The sequence below is a fragment of the Mustela lutreola genome, chromosome 8 (assembly GCF_030435805.1).
Source record: "Mustela lutreola isolate mMusLut2 chromosome 8, mMusLut2.pri, whole genome shotgun sequence".
Classification (NCBI taxonomy): domain Eukaryota; kingdom Metazoa; phylum Chordata; class Mammalia; order Carnivora; family Mustelidae; genus Mustela; species Mustela lutreola.
Genome location: NC_081297.1, coordinates 148200688 through 148222373, shown reverse-complemented (window position 1 = coordinate 148222373; position 21686 = coordinate 148200688). Strand labels below are relative to the sequence as shown.

At 50.4% G+C, this 21686-nt stretch overlaps 2 protein-coding genes across 2 annotated transcripts; both read left to right on the top strand.

Moving 5' to 3' along the window:
* Nucleotides 1-2853: 2853 nt before the first annotated feature.
* Nucleotides 2854-9749, top strand: LOC131839855 (polycystin family receptor for egg jelly-like). The gene has a single exon (XM_059187549.1). The coding sequence runs from the start codon at nucleotides 2854-2856 to the stop codon at nucleotides 9715-9717; it is 6864 nt and encodes a 2287-aa protein (XP_059043532.1). The 3' UTR covers nucleotides 9718-9749.
* Nucleotides 9750-13745: 3996 nt separating this feature from the next.
* Nucleotides 13746-21564, top strand: LOC131839854 (polycystin family receptor for egg jelly-like). The gene has a single exon (XM_059187547.1). The coding sequence runs from the start codon at nucleotides 13746-13748 to the stop codon at nucleotides 20601-20603; it is 6858 nt and encodes a 2285-aa protein (XP_059043530.1). The 3' UTR covers nucleotides 20604-21564.
* Nucleotides 21565-21686: the final 122 nt, after the last annotated feature.

Here is a 21686-nt window from a genome sequence, read left to right as displayed (position 1 = left end):
GGATTTTCTTCTCTTTTTTAGGATGTTATGATTTGAGAGAGAGAGAGAGAAAGGGCAGAGGGAAAAGCAGATTCCCCGTTGAGCACGGAGCAGGAAGCAGGCCTCGATCCCAGGATGGATCATGACCTGAGTGGAAGACACAGGCTAACTGACTGAGCCACCCACATGCCCTTCTCTTTTTATCTGTGAATATGAGGTTTCTCTGGGAATCCTCTTTAAAAATACTTTGAGATATTGCTAATCCTTTGGATTGGTTTTCTTCTTATATTACAAATGGTAGGGAGCTCAAATTCAAAATTAACTTTATTTTCTGCCAAAGACCATGATTTGCTCTTTCAGTATTTCCCATAGTTCTTGTAGTCCTTGTCCTAACTTGTGTAGCCTGTCTTAGGGCTTGAACAGTATTCTAGAGACAAGGTCATGTATCTGAGTGGTTACCGGTCGTACATGAAAAGCTTCATCCAGATGGTCCATCTGTGGGCAGACACAGCAAATAAAGTCCACAGTGTATATACGTAGCTGTGATCCAAGGAATGTTCTTGCTGGAAGCACCCAGAGGTCCTATCTGCTAGTTAGAAAATCAGAGTGTTTCCTCAGCTCCCCTCTGTCCATGACCCGGAACTGGTGTTATTCCCAGGATTACAAAAATGCCTTGTATCTTCCTTAATCCTCAATTGCCCAATGGAAGAAGGCCCAGCCCCAGGCCTTTCGGCTTCAGGGGCAGCACAGTGCTTGGCATACGTAGGGGCAGAGGGGTCTGGAGACGAGCGTAATGGGGAGGCACAAGGGAAGAGCAGGTCTGACTGGGGCATGTGACCCTGCGGGCCAGAGGGTCCTCTGGAAGCTGGAGCAGGGCAGGCTCCGGAGGGCCGGGTCACTGGGGCTCAGATCACCAAGGGCGCCATGGATCACACCACCATTGCTCTAAAGTGTCCATGGGGAAGGACAGGGCTCCTTTTGTACCTATCTCGTCTGTTCCTGGGGTGCACACAGACCCTGCTGCCTGTGGCGCTGGCCCAGGCCTGGGGACTCCTGTCCCAAAGTGTGTGTTGTGGGGTGGGGGGGTGCTGAGAGGGGACAGGGAGTCAGCAGGCTAGGAGCATGATCTCCGAGTTCCTCTTCCTCATCTTCAGCTTCTCTGACCCATCAGGCCTCACTGTGTCTTTCCTGAATCCCCTCTTTCCTTGGCTTCCAGGACACCACACCCTCCTACTCTCCATCTTGACCCACTGCCTGTCTCTGTCTGCCTCTCCTCTAAGGACCAGAGACAACCAGAGTCTGTCTCCTTCTCCATCTGGGCCTCTACCCTACATGCCTCTGATGACCCAATATGGGTTTTCAGCCCTGACCTTTCCGGATGTCTTAGCTCAGACTGATAAAACAAATTACCTCCGGGGCGGGGGGGGAGCGGAGTGGGGGCGGTGTCTGAACAGCAAGGATTTATTTCTCACAGCTCTGGAGCCCCACGGCCAAGCTCAGGGTGTCAGCATGATCGCTTCTCAGTAAGGGCCATCTCCCTTCCTTGCAATGGCTGCCTTCTCTGTCCTGACAATGGCCTGTCCTTCGGGATGGTGCACTCAGAGAGAGAGGATACGAAAAGAAAACCATATTACATGTTGCATTCAGAAGACCACTTTACATATAAAGACATACCTAAGCTGAAAAAGAAATGAATGAAAAAATGATATGGCATGGAGACAGTAAGCATAAGAAGGCTAGTGTGGCTATTTCATTTCATTTTCCAGGTTTATTCAGATACAATCAACATATCATCTGGCATTGAACATCACATGAAACGGACTTCCAAACAGAGATGATTACTGAGATATAGAGAAACATCTCATCACGAGACAAGGACCAATTCACATGGACGTAACACCAATGTGTATCCATCTAATAGAGCCTGAAAAGACATGAAGCAAAGATGGACAGAAAGAAAGGGTCAAAGACACAGTTTCCCGGTCAGCACAGGAGAGAGTAACGGCCTCTCTCAGCGAGTGATAGAAAAACTAGAGAAAACCCAGGGGAGACATAAAAGATGAAACACTCGGGTACCAACTCTCTTGATCTAGTTGATGTCTGTAGGATAACCCACCCAATGATGGGAGACACATCTTGTTTTAAAGGGCACCAGGACCATACAGCAAGGTAGACCACACTACTGTATGGGCTCTCAAGCAAGTCTCAGTCCATGCAAAGGCACACCAATCAGATGGAATGTATTCTCTGACCACAACTGACTTAAGTTAGAAACCAGCATAACTAAGATTTCACACAAACTCCAAATACTGGGGAATTACATAAGCCACTTGAACTGATGGTTCATAACCCTATCAGGGGCAAGTAGAAATAGTTTAAACTGAATGATAACAAAACTAGGCAAGCATGCAGGAGGCAGTTAAGCAGTGTTTGGTGGGACATTTGCAGCATTAAATGCTTCTAGAGAAATGAAGACGATCTAAAGCCAAGGATTAGGGGTATCATCCTAAGAAAGTAGGAAAAGCAAATCAAGAAAACCATAGTCACAATCAAATCAGAAATCAGAAAGCCTGGGCTCTCAGGGAGGTCACAGCATTGTGGTGTTTTGCCAGGGGAAGGGGATGCCAGCTAAGGGGAGGACTTTCCAGGCTGTTAGGAGCCTTGGCCCCCTTAATTCCATGAGCACTGCTGCTTGGAGGCCTATCGTGGCAGGCAGGGGGAGGGGACACCGGAAGCCCACTCCATTCCTTGCTCCAGGGTCATGACCCATGGCCCGCGCCACCCCCACCCACCCCAGGCCACGAGGCCCCTGTGGCGGTTAGACAGACCCCACCCTTGAGTTAGCGGCGCCCAGGTGCCCAGGCAGGCAGCGCTATGCGGCCCAGAACCCTGCTTCTCCTTCTCCTACTCTTGGGCCTGGGCCTGGCCCTGAGTCAAGGCTTCCTTCCACGGCCCACGTCTCCTGGCAGGGACCTGGCTGCCATCCCCGACTCCCGGGCGACCGCCACACCAGAGTCCGGACCCCGCCGCCCGGATGCAGCCTCGGCCCGCCGCCCCTCGCCAGCCGCCTGGACTCGCGGCCCAGCCCTCGGAGACGCGGCCGCGCTGCGCGCTTGGAGGGCCGCCCCGGGCCTCGGGGAGCCGGCCGGCAGCGCCCGCGTCCACCTGCGGCCCCGCGCGGCCCCTGGCGGCGGCGTGATCCTGGCCGGTGGCGGCCGCCTCTGCCTGCCCCGCGGCCCCGCGCGCCCGCTCTGTGTCCTGCTGCGCGTCCGGCTGCGCGCGCGCTTGGCCGCCGCGCCCGCGCTCGTGCACCTGCGGCTGTCTGCGCGCCGCGGCCGGCTGTCCCTGCTGTGGCGCACCGCGCTGCCCCGCGCGCCCGGGCGCCCGGAGTGGACCTTCTGGCTCGTGCCGCTGCGGCCCGCCGGCCCTCGGCGCCCCCGCCGTTCCACCTCCGACCTGCCGGCCGCCGGGCCTCGCCCCTCCGCGGGCTTCGTGGCCCAAACGCAGTGTCCCACGGATGGGCCCACGCCTGTTGTCCTGGAAGCTCTCACCTCGGATGGGCCTCAAGCCATCCAGTCTTCCGTGTCCTGCCAGGTATCCCCAGAGGCGCCGTGTGAGATCACCATGGTGAAGATCAACAGGAACAAAGATGGTGAACCCTTGGTGCTGACCAGGAAGATGGAGGCTACCCTCAGTGTATCCATTAAGCACAACTGCCCTAACACCACCTCAATTGTTCCAGAGTGGGACGTCTTTCCCGTGCGCTCCGGAAACATCCCGGACTGGAGTGCACCTTTGAAAACACGGGACACCAGACTTGGAAAATCTCCACTACATTTGCAAATCCGCCCCAAAACCTTATCTTTCGGGTCGTATGCTTTCAGATTCACACTCAACATCTTTGATGCAAAAACAAAGATACTTAAGACAAAAGGTTCAGATTTCATCTATGTCAACATCACTAGAAATGATCTATTGGCATTTATTCCCGGCAATCCCGACTTCGTAATCCAATTCACAGACAGGCTGATTCTGCAAGGAAGGGCGTCCTCTGATGCAGATTCGGAAAACCCATCCGAGGGAATGCTTTTTTCTTGGTACTGTACCACTGATCCGAAAAACTACCAGGGAGAGGAAGTCATAGTGATGAGCAACAGCGTCTGCTCCCCAAAGCAGACTGATGTGATTTGGAAGGAGGCCACTGGTCCTGTCTTCACACTTCAGCCAAAAACACTGAAAGGTGGAGGTGTGTATTTCATCAGAATGGTGATCCGCAAGGGTGATAGGAGAGCCCATGTTGATAGAAAGGTACACGTGCTCAAAGGACCAGTCCCCATAGCACACATCTCGTGTATTGAAAATTGTGATGCCGTTTTGGGTATTTCAGCCAGATTTTCTTTGTTTCTCAATTGCACAACTGGTTCAACAAGCCAGGATGTGTATAAATGGTCGATTCTGTCATCTCTAGGGGATGAGTTAAACTTTGACTGGGCAAAACACACCACAACAGGAAGGAATGGGGCTCATTTGTCTATAAAACCTTTTGCTTTGAAGGATTTTCCTGAAGCTAAGTTTTGGGCTTCTGTGCATCTAGCAACTTGGAGTGGGCATAATGTGGACTTGAAGCACCCGTTTGTTATTAACTATGTCCCTGAAACCGGAGAGTGCAGCATTAATCCACCTACAGGAGTTGCCTTTGTTACCAGGTTTGTCATCCGGTGCCATAATTTTAAGGATAAGAACATCCCACTTACGTACAAAATGGTAGTCTCTGATTTGTATGGTTTGGGTCAGATCAGTTCTGTAAAAGAGAACACCTTGGGGGCCATCCTGTATTTGGGGAATGAATCCACATCGCCCCCTTCATTTCTCCCTGTGGGTGTGTTGGCTAATCGTTATGCGATGAAGATATTTGTTCAGGTGTATGACTCTCTAGGAGCTTTTTCTCAGGCGACTTTGTATGCAACCGTACATGCCCCTACGGATAAAATCTCAGCGAAGGGCGTGCTCGATCGCTTATTCAATTTCACCATGGGACCAAATTCATCGCTATCTACTTTGCTTGACAGCCAGGAATTTCTACCTGCAGGCTATTTAATATATATAGCAGCTTCTGTTTTGAATATCATGAAACCTGAATTAAGTTTGGAAGCTGACAAAGCCAGACTCCGGGAATACCTTGTCAACCAGACTTTCATTCTTCCCAATAGCACTTTGGTGGAAATTAGCCAGGTAGTCATGAGTGTTACTAAATTAACCCAGACGACCGCTGGATTCACTCGATTGGCTCAGAAACTGGCCACAGTGAGGATATGGTTAGCAAATCGAGCCCTACAGCAGTCTCGACAGAATGATGCACACGTTCGCTCTGAAGAAGTAGAAATTGTGAGCACTGGGATATTAACAACTTTGTCTAATATCTTGAAACTGACTGTTAGCTATGAAGTGGTTGATGAGCCTTTCTACGTGTTGGAATCACTAGCAGACACAATACTGGCGGGTAAAGTGCCAGGGAACGAGACCACCGCAATGACGGCCTCCAGCCTTAACGTGTATGTCAGGAAAACTGAAAGTTGGGATGTTACTGATATCTTCATGAATGAGAAAAGCAGTCGCAATTATTTTCATCCGACGGTAAATGTGAGCAATATTCCTACTTTATCTGAAAACGCTCCAATTTCCACCATGTTTTGTGAGTTTGCAGATGATCCCTTTCCTTGGATGAATGATCAGGAAAGCTGTTCGGCAGAGGTGGTTGGATTCAGGATGACAGGAACCACACCTGACGGCGACGTGGTCGAGATCATGCCTGATGTAGCAGAAGTGTACATCGCCAGAAAAAACTTGAGCTTTGCAGCTTTTAACCTCACAGTGGGACCCGAGAGTGAGACCGAGGGAGCTGATGAGTCCTTGAAAAGGACGACAGGGAAGTTTAGGGTTGAGGTGGACAGCAGTGTAGTGAAGGAGTTGCTGGTCCACATTGTGACCGAAGTGACCGTGTTGTTCACGGTGTTGGTGTACGCTGGCAGTGAAATTACCCCCACTGCTCTGGTCGCCACCTTCCTTGTGCCCCATGACTTCCCTCCCATGACCAACCAGAGTGACCTGTTTGACTCAGCCTGTGCCGTTAGGGAGGCCCGCGTGGTTTGCCTTCCAGCGTCCCTGCTGCAAGTCATAGCTCAGCGAGGCGGCTCGCCTGAGTGCACCTTGGTCATAGCTCTGCAGGCACCTCGTTTTGTCCTGGCAGCCAATGATAAGCTCGTGAGAATCGCTCTTTTCAGCGCTCACTGCCTAGACATGTATGGGATCCAGAGCGATTGGAGAGAAGATACCTGTGTTCTCGGAGAGAGGACCACGTGGCGAAGAGTGCACTGCATCTGCCAAAGGACAAGGAGGGTCCGGCGGCAGCTGGATCTAATAAAACAAGCCAACCGGCACCTGCAAATCCACTTTTTGACGGCCAATGTGATTGTGCTCCCTAATGCTGTGGATCTAAGGTTGGAGGTCATCAAGAACGTAACCCACAACCCTGTGACGCTCGTCACTGTACTTTTCATTATGATGATGTACATAATCCTAGCTTTCTGGGCTTTGCTGATGGATGGGAGGGATCGGTATCTTCGGCTACACGTGATAATTCTACTAGATAATGATCCTTATGATAAGGTGTGTTACCTCGTGACTATTTTTACAGGAAGCCGGTGTGGGGCTGGGACCAGGGCCAATGTCTTCATGCAACTTATGGGAACGGATGGTGCCAGCGATGTGCATTGTCTGAGCCATCCGTATTTTACAACCCTCTACCGGGGAAGCATCAACACTTTTCTCCTAACCACGAAAAGGGACTTGGGGGACATCCATTCCATTCGTGTGTGGCACAACAATGAGGGCAAATCCCCCAGCTGGTATCTAAGCAGAGTCAAGGTAGAAAATCTGTTCAGCCGACACATCTGGCTGTTTTTATGCCGGGAATGGCTTTGTATTGACACCTCTTTGGACAGAACATTTCGTGTTACCGACCCAGACCAGCCTATCAACAGAAAGGACTATTTCCTGATAGAATCAGCTTACAGGATGGGGAGAGATCACACGTGGTTCTCTATTTTCTCCAACAATAGTTCTAAGACATTCAGCAGTCTGCAGAGACTGTCCTGCTGTTTGGCAATGCTGATGGCCTCCCTTCTGTGTAATATTATGTTCTTTAATCTCGACAGAGGAGAAAATTTGGATTCAGGAGACGGGAGCTACATCAGGTCAATGATGATAGGACTGGAAAGTGTGTTAATTACGCTGCCTCTGCAAATATTGATCATTTTTCTCTTCACCTACTCCCAGAGGGAACCTCGTGTGACTCTAGAAAAGGTATCTTTCCAAAAGGCTTCTCCCATGGAGCTAGAGAATTTATACTGGGAGGAATTTCTGAGAAGATGGTATGCCCGTGAGTCTGGGGACTCATCCACCAAGGCGGCTTTGGAGCCTCCAATTGGGAAAAGGCCTAGACTTCAAAAGACTGCCCAGGCGCTGTCTGTGACACGGCAGCAGCCTAAGAAGATAGAGAGCAGGGACTCAAGCACCCAGGCAACAAACATTAATGCCAGTAACACAAACACAAATAACAATCAAAATGTTACTTCCAGAGAGCCGCCATCCCATGCGGGTTCCACTCTGGAACTCAAGGAGAAGAGCAGTTTCGTTCTGCCTTCCTGGTGCCTTCATATAGCGTGGGTGCTGGTTTTCGCCACGTCCATTATATCTTCGTTCTTCATCATATTTTATGGGCTGACCTATGGCTATGAAAAGTCAATGGACTGGCTCTTTGCATCGTTTTGTTCATTCTGTCTGTCTGTTTTTCTGGTGCAAACGTGTAAAATTATACTTCTGTCGGGCTTCAGATCAAGTTCGCCCAAGTATTGTAAAAATCTTTCATGGGAAAGCCAGTTCCACTACACTGAGATCGAGTTAAAGAGCACACTGAGCCCAGAAGAAATGGGAATCCGACAAGAGCAGATCATGGACCTCCGAAGATCGAGGATGTACCAGCCCCTCACCGAAGACGAAATCCTAATATTCAAGAGGAAGAAGGCAATTAAGAGAAGGGCTTTCCTGTTCCTGTGTTACGTTCTGACTCACTTCATCTTTCTAGCCCTCCTGTTGAGGCTCGTCGCCCTCCTGCATCACACGGACAGCTTTTACTATAACCAGTTTGTTCGCGATCGGTTCTCTGTGGATCTCGGCTCGGTGACCAAGCTGGAGGACATCTACAGGTGGCTGAACAGCGTTTTGGTGCCCCTGGTCCACAACAACCCGAATGCAGCCTTTCTGCCCGACAGCTCCTCTAAAATCCTGGGGCTTCCACTGCTGAGGCAGGTGAGGGCAAGACCTGGCGATAAACTCTGCCTGCCTGCCAACTTTGCCCAAACCAGCATGGGAAGAGAAATCCATTGTCATCCCAGCTATGGCACTGACCCGGAAGACACCAGAAGCTACTCTGGCCTTTGGAACCAAGTTCTCAAGAGGCCTGAGGATAAGAATACCAATGGGTTTACTTACAAGCCTCCAGGGAAGATCTGGGGGTATGTCTCCCATGGACTCTTACACACCTATGGGTCGGGAGGCTATGCGTTCTATTTTTTCCCAGAGCAGCAGCCTTTTAATTCCACCGAGAGGCTCAGGGAACTCCAGAGCAGCGAGTGGCTTGATGAGAACACGTGGGCCGTGATTCTGGAGCTGACCACCTTCAACCCAGACGTCAGTCTGTTCTGTAGCATTTCTGTCGTTTTTGAGGCGTCTCAGTTAGGAGTTGTGAACACGAGCCTATCCGTGCACTCCTTCTCGCTTGCTGATTTCGACAGGGAGACTTCGGCAGAAATCTACTTGTATGTGGCCATTCTCATTTTCTTTTTAGCCTATGTGGTCGATGAGGGTTATATCATCATGCAAGAAAGGGCCTCGTACGTGAGAAGTGTGTACAATCTGCTCAACTTTGCTCTAAAATGCATATTTACTGTGCTGATTGTGCTCTTCTTTAGGAAGCACTTCTTGGCCACTGGCATAATTCGCTTTTACTTGTCGCACCCTGAGGATTTCATTCCGTTTCATGCGGTTTCTCAAGTAGATCACGCCATGAGGATCATTTTGGGTTTCCTGTTATTTCTGACCATTTTGAAGACCCTCAGGTATTCCAGAATCTTCTATGACGTGCGCCTGGCTCAGAGGGCCATTCAAGTGGCCCTTCCCGGCATCTGCCACATTGCCCTGCTGGTATCCGTGTATTTCTTTGTGTTCATGGTCATCGGCTCCCTGGTGTTTGGTCAACACGAGTGGAACTACAGTAACCTGATTCATGCTACGCAGACGATATTCTTCTATTGTGTTCCAGCCTTTCAGAACACCGAGTTCTCCAACAACAGGGTTCTGGGGGTCTTGTTACTCTCTTGTTTTGTGTTGGTTATGATCTGTGTATTGATCAACTTATTTCGGGCAGTGATTTTGTCTACCTATAAGAAAATGAAGCAGCCCGTGTATGAGGAACCATCAGACGAAGCGGAAGCAATGACCTATCTGTGTCGCAAGCTAAGAGCAATGTTTAGGTTTCTGACCTTCCAACCCAGGGACGAAGATGAACCAGAGTTCTTTGTCAACATGCTGTATGGGCAGCCAGAGAAGAACAGCCGGCGGTATCTGGGGCTGAAGACCAGAAACATCAAAGGGAAGAAAATGGTTTACCTTGTTGTGTGATGAGTGACAGGGTCAAGACCCACAGGCAAGACCCCCACCCCTGCACCGATGATGATTCTCAGATGTAAGGAATGTTGAATGGCTCAGCAGTGCTCTCTTCTCGTGTCCTGCACAATGCACACCCCTACTACATTCAAAAGTGTCTCCCTCCACCTTTGGCCTCTACTCCTGAGTGGTGGGGTATAGGGCAGGTCTCCAGTGTGGGAGCCAGGGTCAATGTCCCTCTAGAGGGGAACTCGGTGTCCTTGGAGCCCACAGCAGTTTAGAGTAGTAGAGACCCGGAGTTGGGGGAGAGAGAGCTATAGGGTCCCCACTCTACCCATCTAGGGCAGAAACTTCTCTTGCTGCAACTGATTCCTCTGGGGTTCGGAGCCAAGAGTTTATAGGTCACCCTGTGCCTCTGGGGGGTTCCTTGGCAAACCCATCTCAACACCCCCCCAAGGCTCAACATCTAGGTGGGCCAGGGCTGGAGGGACCATGTGATCAGGATGATCAGGATAATCAGGATCTTTGTTCCTACTTTTGAAATTAGGGATGGGACCTTAAGGTCAGGAGTCTGAGTTTTCCATCTACTCCTGAGGGCTACTGCCAGTTAAAGCTATAAAATGTAATAATATTTTGTGGCCATTAGACATGAATTTTGTTCAACAGCGAAAAGGTGTGTGTGTGTGTGTGTGTGTGTGTGTGTGTGTGTGTGTTTGTCTGTCTGGGGCAGTGGGCTCACACCAAAAGACATTAAGTGTTCTCTATATTGACTAAGAATTTGTCCATCCAGGTCTTGGGCTTTGCTTGATTTACAGCGTGGTGGATTACTGCAGAATAATAAAGAAAAAATGTGGTTTATTGTTTAAGAGCAATATGGCTCGAACTCTTACAGTTCTGCTCAGAAGCATGTTCATTTATATAGATGCCACTTTAAGCTTTATCGGAATTAAATGTGATTGTTCCTGGGAGACTTGCCGTGATTTCAGCGTGAGGGGTGTGTGTATAGGTGGATCCTGCCTTCCCCATGGAGAGCCAGTGAAGGGGCCAACCCAAGCAGCTGGGAGACAACTTTGTTCCAAGTCCTTGTTACTCACTCAGTGGCCCTGTGGTCCTGAGCTGTGCTGGAATGGCTCACAGACACGCACATGTGCTTTCCATGCCACTCACACAAGAGTGCCTGAAGGTCAGATTTGGATTTTCTTCTCTTTTTTAGGATGTTATGATTTGAGAGAGAGAGAGAAAGGGCAGAGGGAAAAGCAGATTCCCCGTTGAGCACGGAGCAGGAAGCAGGCCTCGATCCCAGGATGGATCATGACCTGAGTGGAAGACACAGGCTAACTGACTGAGCCACCCACATGCCCTTCTCTTTTTATCTGTGAATATGAGGTTTCTCTGGGAATCCTCTTTAAAAATACTTTGAGATATTGCTAATCCTTTGGATTGGTTTTCTTCTTATATTACAAATGGTAGGGAGCTCAAATTCAAAATTAACTTTATTTTCTGCCAAAGACCATGATTTGCTCTTTCAGTATTTCCCATAGTTCTTGTAGTCCTTGTCCTAACTTGTGTAGCCTGTCTTAGGGCTTGAACAGTATTCTAGAGACAAGGTCATGTATCTGAGTGGTTACCGGTCGTACATGAAAAGCTTCATCCAGATGGTCCATCTGTGGGCAGACACAGCAAATAAAGTCCACAGTGTATATACGTAGCTGTGATCCAAGGAATGTTCTTGCTGGAAGCACCCAGAGGTCCTATCTGCTAGTTAGAAAATCAGAGTGTTTCCTCAGCTCCCCTCTGTCCATGACCCGGAACTGGTGTTATTCCCAGGATTACAAAAATGCCTTGTATCTTCCTTAATCCTCAATTGCCCAATGGAAGAAGGCCCAGCCCCAGGCCTTTCGGCTTCAGGGGCAGCACAGTGCTTGGCATACGTAGGGGCAGAGGGGTCTGGAGACGAGCGTAATGGGGAGGCACAAGGGAAGAGCAGGTCTGACTGGGGCATGTGACCCTGCGGGCCAGAGGGTCCTCTGGAAGCTGGAGCAGGGCAGGCTCCGGAGGGCCGGGTCACTGGGGCTCAGATCACCAAGGGCGCCATGGATCACACCACCATTGCTCTAAAGTGTCCATGGGGAAGGACAGGGCTCCTTTTGTACCTATCTCGTCTGTTCCTGGGGTGCACACAGACCCTGCTGCCTGTGGCGCTGGCCCAGGCCTGGGGACTCCTGTCCCAAAGTGTGTGTTGTGGGGTGGGGTGGTGCTGAGAGGGGACAGGGAGTCAGCAGGCTAGGAGCATGATCTCCGAGTTCCTCTTCCTCATCTTCAGCTTCTCTGACCCATCAGGCCTCACTGTGTCTTTCCTGAATCCCCTCTTTCCTTGGCTTCCAGGACACCACACCCTCCTACTCTCCATCTTGACCCACTGCCTGTCTCTGTCTGCCTCTCCTCTAAGGACCAGAGACAACCAGAGTCTGTCTCCTTCTCCATCTGGGCCTCTACCCTACATGCCTCTGATGACCCAATATGGGTTTTCAGCCCTGACCTTTCCGGATGTCTTAGCTCAGACTGATAAAACAAATTACCTCCGGGGCGGGGGGGGAGCGGAGTGGGGGCGGTGTCTGAACAGCAAGGATTTATTTCTCACAGCTCTGGAGCCCCACGGCCAAGCTCAGGGTGTCAGCATGATCGCTTCTCAGTAAGGGCCATCTCCCTTCCTTGCAATGGCTGCCTTCTCTGTCCTGACAATGGCCTGTCCTTCGGGATGGTGCACTCAGAGAGAGAGGATACGAAAAGAAAACCATATTACATGTTGCATTCAGAAGACCACTTTACATATAAAGACATACCTAAGCTGAAAAAGAAATGAATGAAAAAATGATATGGCATGGAGACAGTAAGCATAAGAAGGCTAGTGTGGCTATTTCATTTCATTTTCCAGGTTTATTCAGATACAATCAACATATCATCTGGCATTGAACATCACATGAAACGGACTTCCAAACAGAGATGATTACTGAGATATAGAGAAACATCTCATCACGAGACAAGGACCAATTCACATGGACGTAACACCAATGTGTATCCATCTAATAGAGCCTGAAAAGACATGAAGCAAAGATGGACAGAAAGAAAGGGTCAAAGACACAGTTTCCCGGTCAGCACAGGAGAGAGTAACGGCCTCTCTCAGCGAGTGATAGAAAAACTAGAGAAAACCCAGGGGAGACATAAAAGATGAAACACTCGGGTACCAACTCTCTTGATCTAGTTGATGTCTGTAGGATAACCCACCCAATGATGGGAGACACATCTTGTTTTAAAGGGCACCAGGACCATACAGCAAGGTAGACCACACTACTGTATGGGCTCTCAAGCAAGTCTCAGTCCATGCAAAGGCACACCAATCAGATGGAATGTATTCTCTGACCACAACTGACTTAAGTTAGAAACCAGCATAACTAAGATTTCACACAAACTCCAAATACTGGGGAATTACATAAGCCACTTGAACTGATGGTTCATAACCCTATCAGGGGCAAGTAGAAATAGTTTAAACTGAATGATAACAAAACTAGGCAAGCATGCAGGAGGCAGTTAAGCAGTGTTTGGTGGGACATTTGCAGCATTAAATGCTTCTAGAGAAATGAAGACGATCTAAAGCCAAGGATTAGGGGTTTCATCCTAAGAAAGTAGGAAAAGCAAATCAAGAAAACCATAGTCACAATCAAATCAGAAATCAGAAAGCCTGGGCTCTCAGGGAGGTCACAGCATTGTGGTGTTTTGCCAGGGGAAGGGGATGCCAGCTAAGGGGAGGACTTTCCAGGCTGTTAGGAGCCTTGGCCCCCTTAATTCCATGAGCACTGCTGCTTGGAGGCCTATCGTGGCAGGCAGGGGGAGGGGACACCGGAAGCCCACTCCATTCCTTGCTCCAGGGTCATGACCCATGGCCCGCGCCACCCCCACCCACCCCAGGCCACGAGGCCCCTGTGGCGGTTAGACAGACCCCACCCTTGAGTTAGCGGCGCCCAGGTGCCCAGGCAGGCAGCGCTATGCGGCCCAGAACCCTGCTTCTCCTTCTCCTACTCTTGGGCCTGGGCCTGGCCCTGAGTCAAGGCTTCCTTCCACGGCCCACGTCTCCTGGCAGGGACCTGGCTGCCATCCCCGACTCCCGGGCGACCGCCACACCAGAGTCCGGACCCCGCCGCCCGGATGCAGCCTCGGCCCGCCGCCCCTCGCCAGCCGCCTGGACTCGCGGCCCAGCCCTCGGAGACGCGGCCGCGCTGCGCGCTTGGAGGGCCGCCCCGGGCCTCGGGGAGCCGGCCGGCAGCGCCCGCGTCCACCTGCGGCCCCGCGCGGCCCCTGGCGGCGGCGTGATCCTGGCCGGTGGCGGCCGCCTCTGCCTGCCCCGCGGCCCCGCGCGCCCGCTCTGTGTCCTGCTGCGCGTCCGGCTGCGCGCGCGCTTGGCCGCCGCGCCCGCGCTCGTGCACCTGCGGCTGTCTGCGCGCCGCGGCCGGCTGTCCCTGCTGTGGCGCACCGCGCTGCCCCGCGCGCCCGGGCGCCCGGAGTGGACCTTCTGGCTCGTGCCGCTGCGGCCCGCCGGCCCTCGGCGCCCCCGCCGTTCCACCTCCGACCTGCCGGCCGCCGGGCCTCGCCCCTCCGCGGGCTTCGTGGCCCAAACGCAGTGTCCCACGGATGGGCCCACGCCTGTTGTCCTGGAAGCTCTCACCTCGGATGGGCCTCAAGCCATCCAGTCTTCCGTGTCCTGCCAGGTATCCCCAGAGGCGCCGTGTGAGATCACCATGGTGAAGATCAACAGGAACAAAGATGGTGAACCCTTGGTGCTGACCAGGAAGATGGAGGCTACCCTCAATGCCACCTACAAGTACAACTGTGCGAACTCCACCTTAGTCGTTACGTACTGGCAGGTGTTTTTCGTCCACTCGGTACATGAACTGCCCCAGTGGCACAGACCATTGGACATACCAATCTCGAAATCAGGGAGGGTACCAACATTTCTACATATCCCTCCAAAATCTTTAACTTGGGGGGTGTATGTGATGAGATTCGTAGTCGATGTCTACATGAATCCAAATAGGCCTCAGGCCTCGGCCTCAGATTTCATGTATGTCAGCATCGTTAGAAGTGACCTAGAAGCAGTTATTCCTGGGGGTCCCAACAGAACAATCAAATTCACAGATCAGCTGGTTCTGGATGGAACGGGGTCGTCGGATCCAGATTCGGACAACCCTTCGCAGGGACTCCGTTTTTCTTGGTACTGTACCACGGATCCAAAAAACTACCAGGGATATAAAATCACAGTGATGAGCAACAGCGTCTGCGCCCCACAGCAGACTAATCTGAACTGGAAGGAAGCCTCTGGTCCTGTCCTCACACTTCAGCCAGGAACACTGAAAGGTGGAGGTGTGTATTTCATCAGAATGGTGATCCGCAAGGGTGATAGGAGAGCCCATGTTGATAGAAAGGTACACGTGCTCAAAGGACCCGCCCCCGCAGCATACATCTCGTGTATTGAAAATTGTGATGCCGTTTTGGGTATTTCAGCCAGATTTTCTTTGTTTCTCAATTGCACAACTGGTTCAACAAGCCAGGATGTGTATAAATGGTCGATTCTGTCATCACTAGGGGATGAGGTAAACTTTGATTGGGTGAAACACACCACAACAGGAAGGAATGGGGCTCATTTGTCTATAAAAGCTTTTGCTTTGAAGGATTTTCCTGAAGCTAAGTTTTGGGCTTCTGTGCATCTAGCAACTTGGAGTGGGCATAACGTGGACTTGAAGCACCCGTTTGTTATTAACTATGTCCCTGAAACCGGAGAGTGCAGCATTAATCCACCTACAGGAGTTGCCTTTGTTACCAGGTTTGTCATCCGGTGCGATAATTTTAAGGATAAGAACATCCCACTTACGTACAAAATGGTAGTCTCTGATTTGTATGGTTTTGGTCAGATCAGTTCTGTGAAAGAGAACACCTTGGGGGCCATCCTGTATTTGGGGAATGAGTCCACATCGCCCCCTTCATTTCTCCCCGTGGGTGTGTTGCCTAATCGTTATGCGATGAAGATATTTGTTCAGGTGTATGACTCTCTAGGAGCTTTTTCTCAGGCGACTTTGTATGCAACCGTACATGCCCCTACGGATAAAATCTCAGCGAAGGGCGTGCTCGATCGCTTATTCAATTTCACCATGGGACCAAATTCATCGCTATCTACTTTGCTTGACAGCCAGGAATTTCTACCTGCAGGCTATTTAATATATATAGCAGCTTCTGTTTTGAATATCATGAAACCTGAATTAAGTTTGGAAGCTGACAAAGCCAGACTCCAGGAATACCTTGTCAACCAGACTTTCATTCTTCCCAATAGCACTTTGGTGGAAATTAGCCAGGTAGTCATGAGTGTTACTAAATTAACCCAGACGACCGCTGGATTCACTCGATTGGCTCAGAAACTGGCCACAGTGAGGATATGGTTAGCAAATCGAGCCCTACAGCAGTCTCGACAGAATGATGCACACGTTCGCTCTGAAGAAGTAGAAATTGTGAGCACTGGGATATTAACAACTTTGTCTAATATCTTGAAACTGACTGTTAGCTATGAAGTGGTTGATGAGCCTTTCTACGTGTTGGAATCACTAGCAGACACAATACTGGCGGGTAAAGTGCCAGGGAACGAGACCACCGCAATGACGGCCTCCAGCCTTAACGTGTATGTCAGGAAAACTGAAAGTTGGGATGTTACTGATATCTTCATGAATGAGAAAAGCAGTCGCAATTATTTTCATCCGACGGTAAATGTGAGCAATATTCCTACTTTATCTGAAAACGCTCCAATTTCCACCATGTTTTGTGAGTTTGCAGATGATCCCTTTCCTTGGATGAATGATCAGGAAAGCTGTTCGGCAGAGGTGGTTGGATTCAGGATGACAGGAACCACACCTGACGGCGACGTGGTCGAGATCATGCCTGATGTAGCAGAAGTGTACATCGCCAGAAAAAACTTGAGCTTTGCAGCTTTTAACCTCACAGTGGGACCCGAGAGTGAGACCGAGGGAGCTGATGAGTCCTTGAAAAGGACGACAGGGAAGTTTAGGGTTGAGGTGGACAGCAGTGTAGTGAAGGAGTTGCTGGTCCACATTGTGACCGAAGTGACCGTGTTGTTCACGGTGTTGGTGTACGCTGGCAGTGAAATTACCCCCACTGCTCTGGTCGCCACCTTCCTTGTGCCCCATGACTTCCCTCCCATGACCAACCAGAGTGACCTGTTTGACTCAGCCTGTGCCGTTAGGGAGGCCCGCGTGGTTTGCCTTCCAGCGTCCCTGCTGCAAGTCATAGCTCAGCGAGGCGGCTCGCCTGAGTGCACCTTGGTCATAGCTCTGCAGGCACCTCGTTTTGTCCTGGCAGCCAATGATAAGCTCGTGAGAATCGCTCTTTTCAGCGCTCACTGCCTAGACATGTATGGGATCCAGAGCGATTGGAGAGAAGATACCTGTGTTCTCGGAGAGAGGACCACGTGGCGAAGAGTGCACTGCATCTGCCAAAGGACAAGGAGGGTCCGGCGGCAGCTGGATCTAATAAAACAAGCCAGCAGGCAGTTGCAAACCCACTTTTTGACGGCCAACGTGATTGTGGTTCCTAATGCTGTAGATCTTCGGTTGGAGGTCATCACCAGCATTACCCGCAACTATGTGACGCTCGTCACTGTACTTTTCATTATGCTGATGTACATAATCCTAGCTTTCTGGGCTTTGCTGAGAGATGAAACAGATCAGTATCTTCGGCTACATGTGATAATTCTACTTGACAATGATCCATATGATAAGGTGTGTTACCTTGTGACTGTTTTTACGGGAGGCCGTTGTCGGGCCCGGACCAGGGCCGATGTCTTCATGCAACTTATGGGAACGGATGGTGCCAGCGATGTGCATTGTCTTAGCCATCCGCATTTTACAACCCTCTACCGGGGAGGCATCAACACTTTTCTCCTAACCACGAAAAGGGACTTGGGGGACATCCATTCCATTCGTGTGTGGCACAACAATGAGGGCAAATCCCCCAGCTGGTATCTAAGCAGAGTCAAGGTAGAAAATCTGTTCAGCCGACACATCTGGCTGTTTTTATGCCGGGAATGGCTTTGTATTGACACCTCTTTGGACAGAACATTTCGTGTTACCGACCCAGACCAGCCTATCAACAGAAAGGACTATTTCCTGATAGAATCAGCTTACAGGATGGGGAGAGATCACCTGTGGTTCTCCATTTTCTCCACTATCATTGATAGCCCATTCAATCGGCTGCAGAGACTGTCCTGCTGTTTGGCAATGCTGATGGCCTCCCTTCTGTGTAATATTATGTTCTTTAATCTCGACAGAGCAGACGAAATGGCGTCAGGAGACGGGAGCTACGTCAGGTCAATGATGATAGGGCTGGAAAGTGTGTTAATTACACTCCCTCTGCAAATGTTGATCATTTTTCTCTTCACCTACTCCCAGAGGGAACCTCGTGTGACTCTAGAAACGGTATCTCCCCGGAGTGATTCCTTGGAGCAAGAACATGTACACTGGGAGGAATTTCTGAAAAAGTGGCACGTTGAGGAAAGTGCTCATGCACCTACCAAGGAGGCCTCGGAGCCTCCAACTGGGAAAAGACCTAGAGCTCCGAAGGCTGCCAAGGCGCTCACTACGATAGGGCGCCAGCAAAAGAAAGGACAGAGAACGGTCACACGCACGCAGGGACAAAATAAAAATGCCAGTAACGCAAACACAAATAACAATCAGTTTGTTGCTTCTACAGAGCCTTCTTCCCAAGCAGGTCCTGTCAAACTCAAGGAGAAGAGCAGGGTCGTTCTGCCTCCATGTTGCCTCTATGTAGCGTGGTTCTTGGTTTTCGTCACATCCAGTATATCTTCATTCTTCATCATATTTTATGGACTGAATCATAGCTATGAAGAGTCAATGGACTGGCTCTTTGCATCGTTTTGTTCATTCTGTCTGTCTGTTTTGCTGGTGCAGCCATGCAAAATTATACTCTTGTCAGGCTTCAGAGCTGGTAGGCCCAAGTATTGTAAAAACCTTTCATGGACAAGCAAGTACCGCTATATTGAGATCGAGCTTCAGGGCGCGGTGAACCGAAAAGAAAGAAAAAGGCGACACCAGCAGATCTTGGAGCTCCGAAGATCAAGGATGTACCAGCCCCTCACCGAAGACGAAATCCTAATATTCAAGAGGAAGAAGGCAATTAAGAGAAGGGCTTTCCTGTTCCTGTGTTACGTTCTGACTCACTTCATCTTTCTAGCCCTCCTGTTGAGGCTCGTCGCCCTCCTGCATCACACGGACAGCTTTTACTATAACCAGTTTGTTCGCGATCGGTTCTCTGTGGATCTCGGCTCGGTGACCAAGCTGGAGGACATCTACAGGTGGCTGAACAGCGTGCTGGTGCCCCTGGTCCACAACAACCCGAATCCAGCCTTTCTGCCCGACAGCTCCTCTAAAATCCTGGGGCTTCCACTGCTGAGGCAGGTGAGGGCAAGACCTGGCGATAAACTCTGCCTGCCTGCCAACTTTGCCCAAACCAGCATGGGAAGAGAAATCCATTGTCATCCCAGCTATGGCACTGACCCGGAAGACACCAGAAGCTACTCTGGCCTTTGGAACCAAGTTCTCAAGAGGCCTGAGGATAAGAATACCAATGGGTTTACTTACAAGCCTCCAGGGAAGATCTGGGGGTATGTCTCCCACGGACTCTTACACACCTATGGGTCGGGAGGCTATGCGTTCTATTTTTTCCCAGAGCAGCAGCCTTTTAATTCCACCGTGAGGCTCAGGGAACTCCAGAGCAGCGAGTGGCTTGATGAGAACACGTGGGCCGTGATTCTGGAGCTGACCACCTTCAACCCAGACGTCAGTCTGTTCTGTAGCATTTCTGTCGTTTTTGAGGCGTCTCAGTTAGGAGTTGTGAACACGAGCCTGTCCGTGCACTCCTTCTCGCTTGCTGATTTCGACAGGGAGACTTCGGCAGAAATCTACTTGTATGTGGCCATTCTCATTTTCTTTTTAGCCTATGTGGTCGATGAGGGTTATATCATCATGCAAGAAAGGGCCTCGTACGTGAGAAGTGTGTACAATCTGCTCAACTTTGCTCTAAAATGCATATTTACTGTGCTGATTGTGCTCTTCTTTAGGAAGCACTTCTTGGCCACTGGCATAATTCGCTTTTACTTGTCGCACCCTGAGGATTTCATTCCGTTTCATGCGGTTTCTCAAGTAGATCACGCCATGAGGATCATTTTGGGTTTCCTGTTATTTCTGACCATTTTGAAGACCCTCAGGTATTCCAGAATCTTCTATGACGTGCGCCTGGCTCAGAGGGCCATTCAAGCGGCCCTTCCCGGCATCTGCCACATGGCCCTGGTGGTGTCCGTGTACTTTTTTGTGTACATGGCATTTGGCTACCTGGTGTTTGGTCAACACGAGTGGAACTACAGTAACCTGATTCATGCTACGCAGACGATATTCTCCTATTGCGTTTCAGCCTTTCAGAACACCGAGTTCTCCAACAACAGGGTTCTGGGGGTCCTGTTCCTGTCATCCTTCATGCTGGTGATGATCTGCATATTGATCAACTTGTTTCAGGCCGTGATTTTGTCTGCCTATGAGGAAATGAAGCAGCCCGTGTATGAGGAACCATCAGACGAAGCGGAAGCAATGACCTATCTGTGTCGCAAGCTAAGAGCAATGTTTAGGTTTCTGACCTTCCAACCCAGGGACAAAGATGAACCAGAGTTCTTTGTCAACATGCTGTATGGGCAGCCAGAGAAGAACAGCCGGCGGTTTCTGGGGCTGAAGACCAGAAACATCAAGGGGAAGAAAATGGTTTACCTTGTTGTGTGATGAGTGACAGGGTCAAGACCCATAGGCAAGAGACCCACCCCTGCCCCTGTGCTGGTTCTCCGGATGTAAGGAATGTTCAATGGCTCAGCAGTGCTCTCTTCTTGTGTCCTGCACAATGCACACCCCTACTACATTCAGAAGTGTCTCCCTCCACCTTTGGCCTCTACTCCTGAGTGCTGGGGTGTAGGGCAGTCTCCAGCATGGGGGCTAGGGCCGATGTCCCTCTAGAGGGGAACTCGGTGTCCTTGGTGCCCACAGCAGTTTAGAGTAGTAGAGACCCGGAGTTGGGGGAGAGAGAGTTATAGGGTCCCCACCCTACCCCTCTAGTGTAGAGCATTCTCTTGCTGCGACTGTGTCCCCGGGGCTGGGGAGCCAAGAGTTTGTGGCTCTCGTAGTCCCTCTGGGGGTTCCCTTTGCAGACCAGGCGTGGATACCCCACCCAACACCCATCCTCCCCATCACACTGCCCCCCCCCCACCCTGGACCATTTAGCTTGGCCAGATCTAGAGGGACCTTGTGCCAAGATCACAATCTGTTTTCCAGCTTTTGAATTTAGGGATTGGACTTGAAGCTCAGGAGTCTGAGCTTGCCATCTACTCCTGAGGGCTACTGCCAGTTAAAGCTGTGAAATGTAATAATATTTTCTGGCCATTAGACATGAATTTTGTTCAACAACAAAAAGGTGTGTGTGTGTCTGTGTGTCTGTCTGTCTGTGGGGCAGTGGGCTCACACTGAAAGATAGTAAGTGTTCTCTATATTGACTGTAAGAATTTGTCCATCTAGGTCTTGGGCTCTGGGTAATTTACAGCATGGTGGTTTACTGCAGAATATAAAGAAAATGTGGTTTATTGTTTAAGAGCAATATGGTCTGTAACTCTTAGAGTTCTGCTCAGAAGCATGTTCATTTATGTAGATGCCACTTTAAGCTTTATCGGAATTAAATGTGAGATTGCTCCTGTGAGACTTGCCGCGATTTCTGTGTGAGGGGTGTATGTACAGGTGGATCCTGCTTCCCCAGGGAGAGCCAGTGAAGGGGGACAACCCAAGCAGCTGGGAGACAACTTTGTCCCAAGGCTTTGATAT

Coding starts and splice junctions, on each gene's coding strand:
- LOC131839854 (XM_059187547.1), top strand. CDS start 13,746: ATGCGGCCCAGAACCCTGCTTCTCCTTCTCCTACTCTTGGGCCTGGGC.
- LOC131839855 (XM_059187549.1), top strand. CDS start 2,854: ATGCGGCCCAGAACCCTGCTTCTCCTTCTCCTACTCTTGGGCCTGGGC.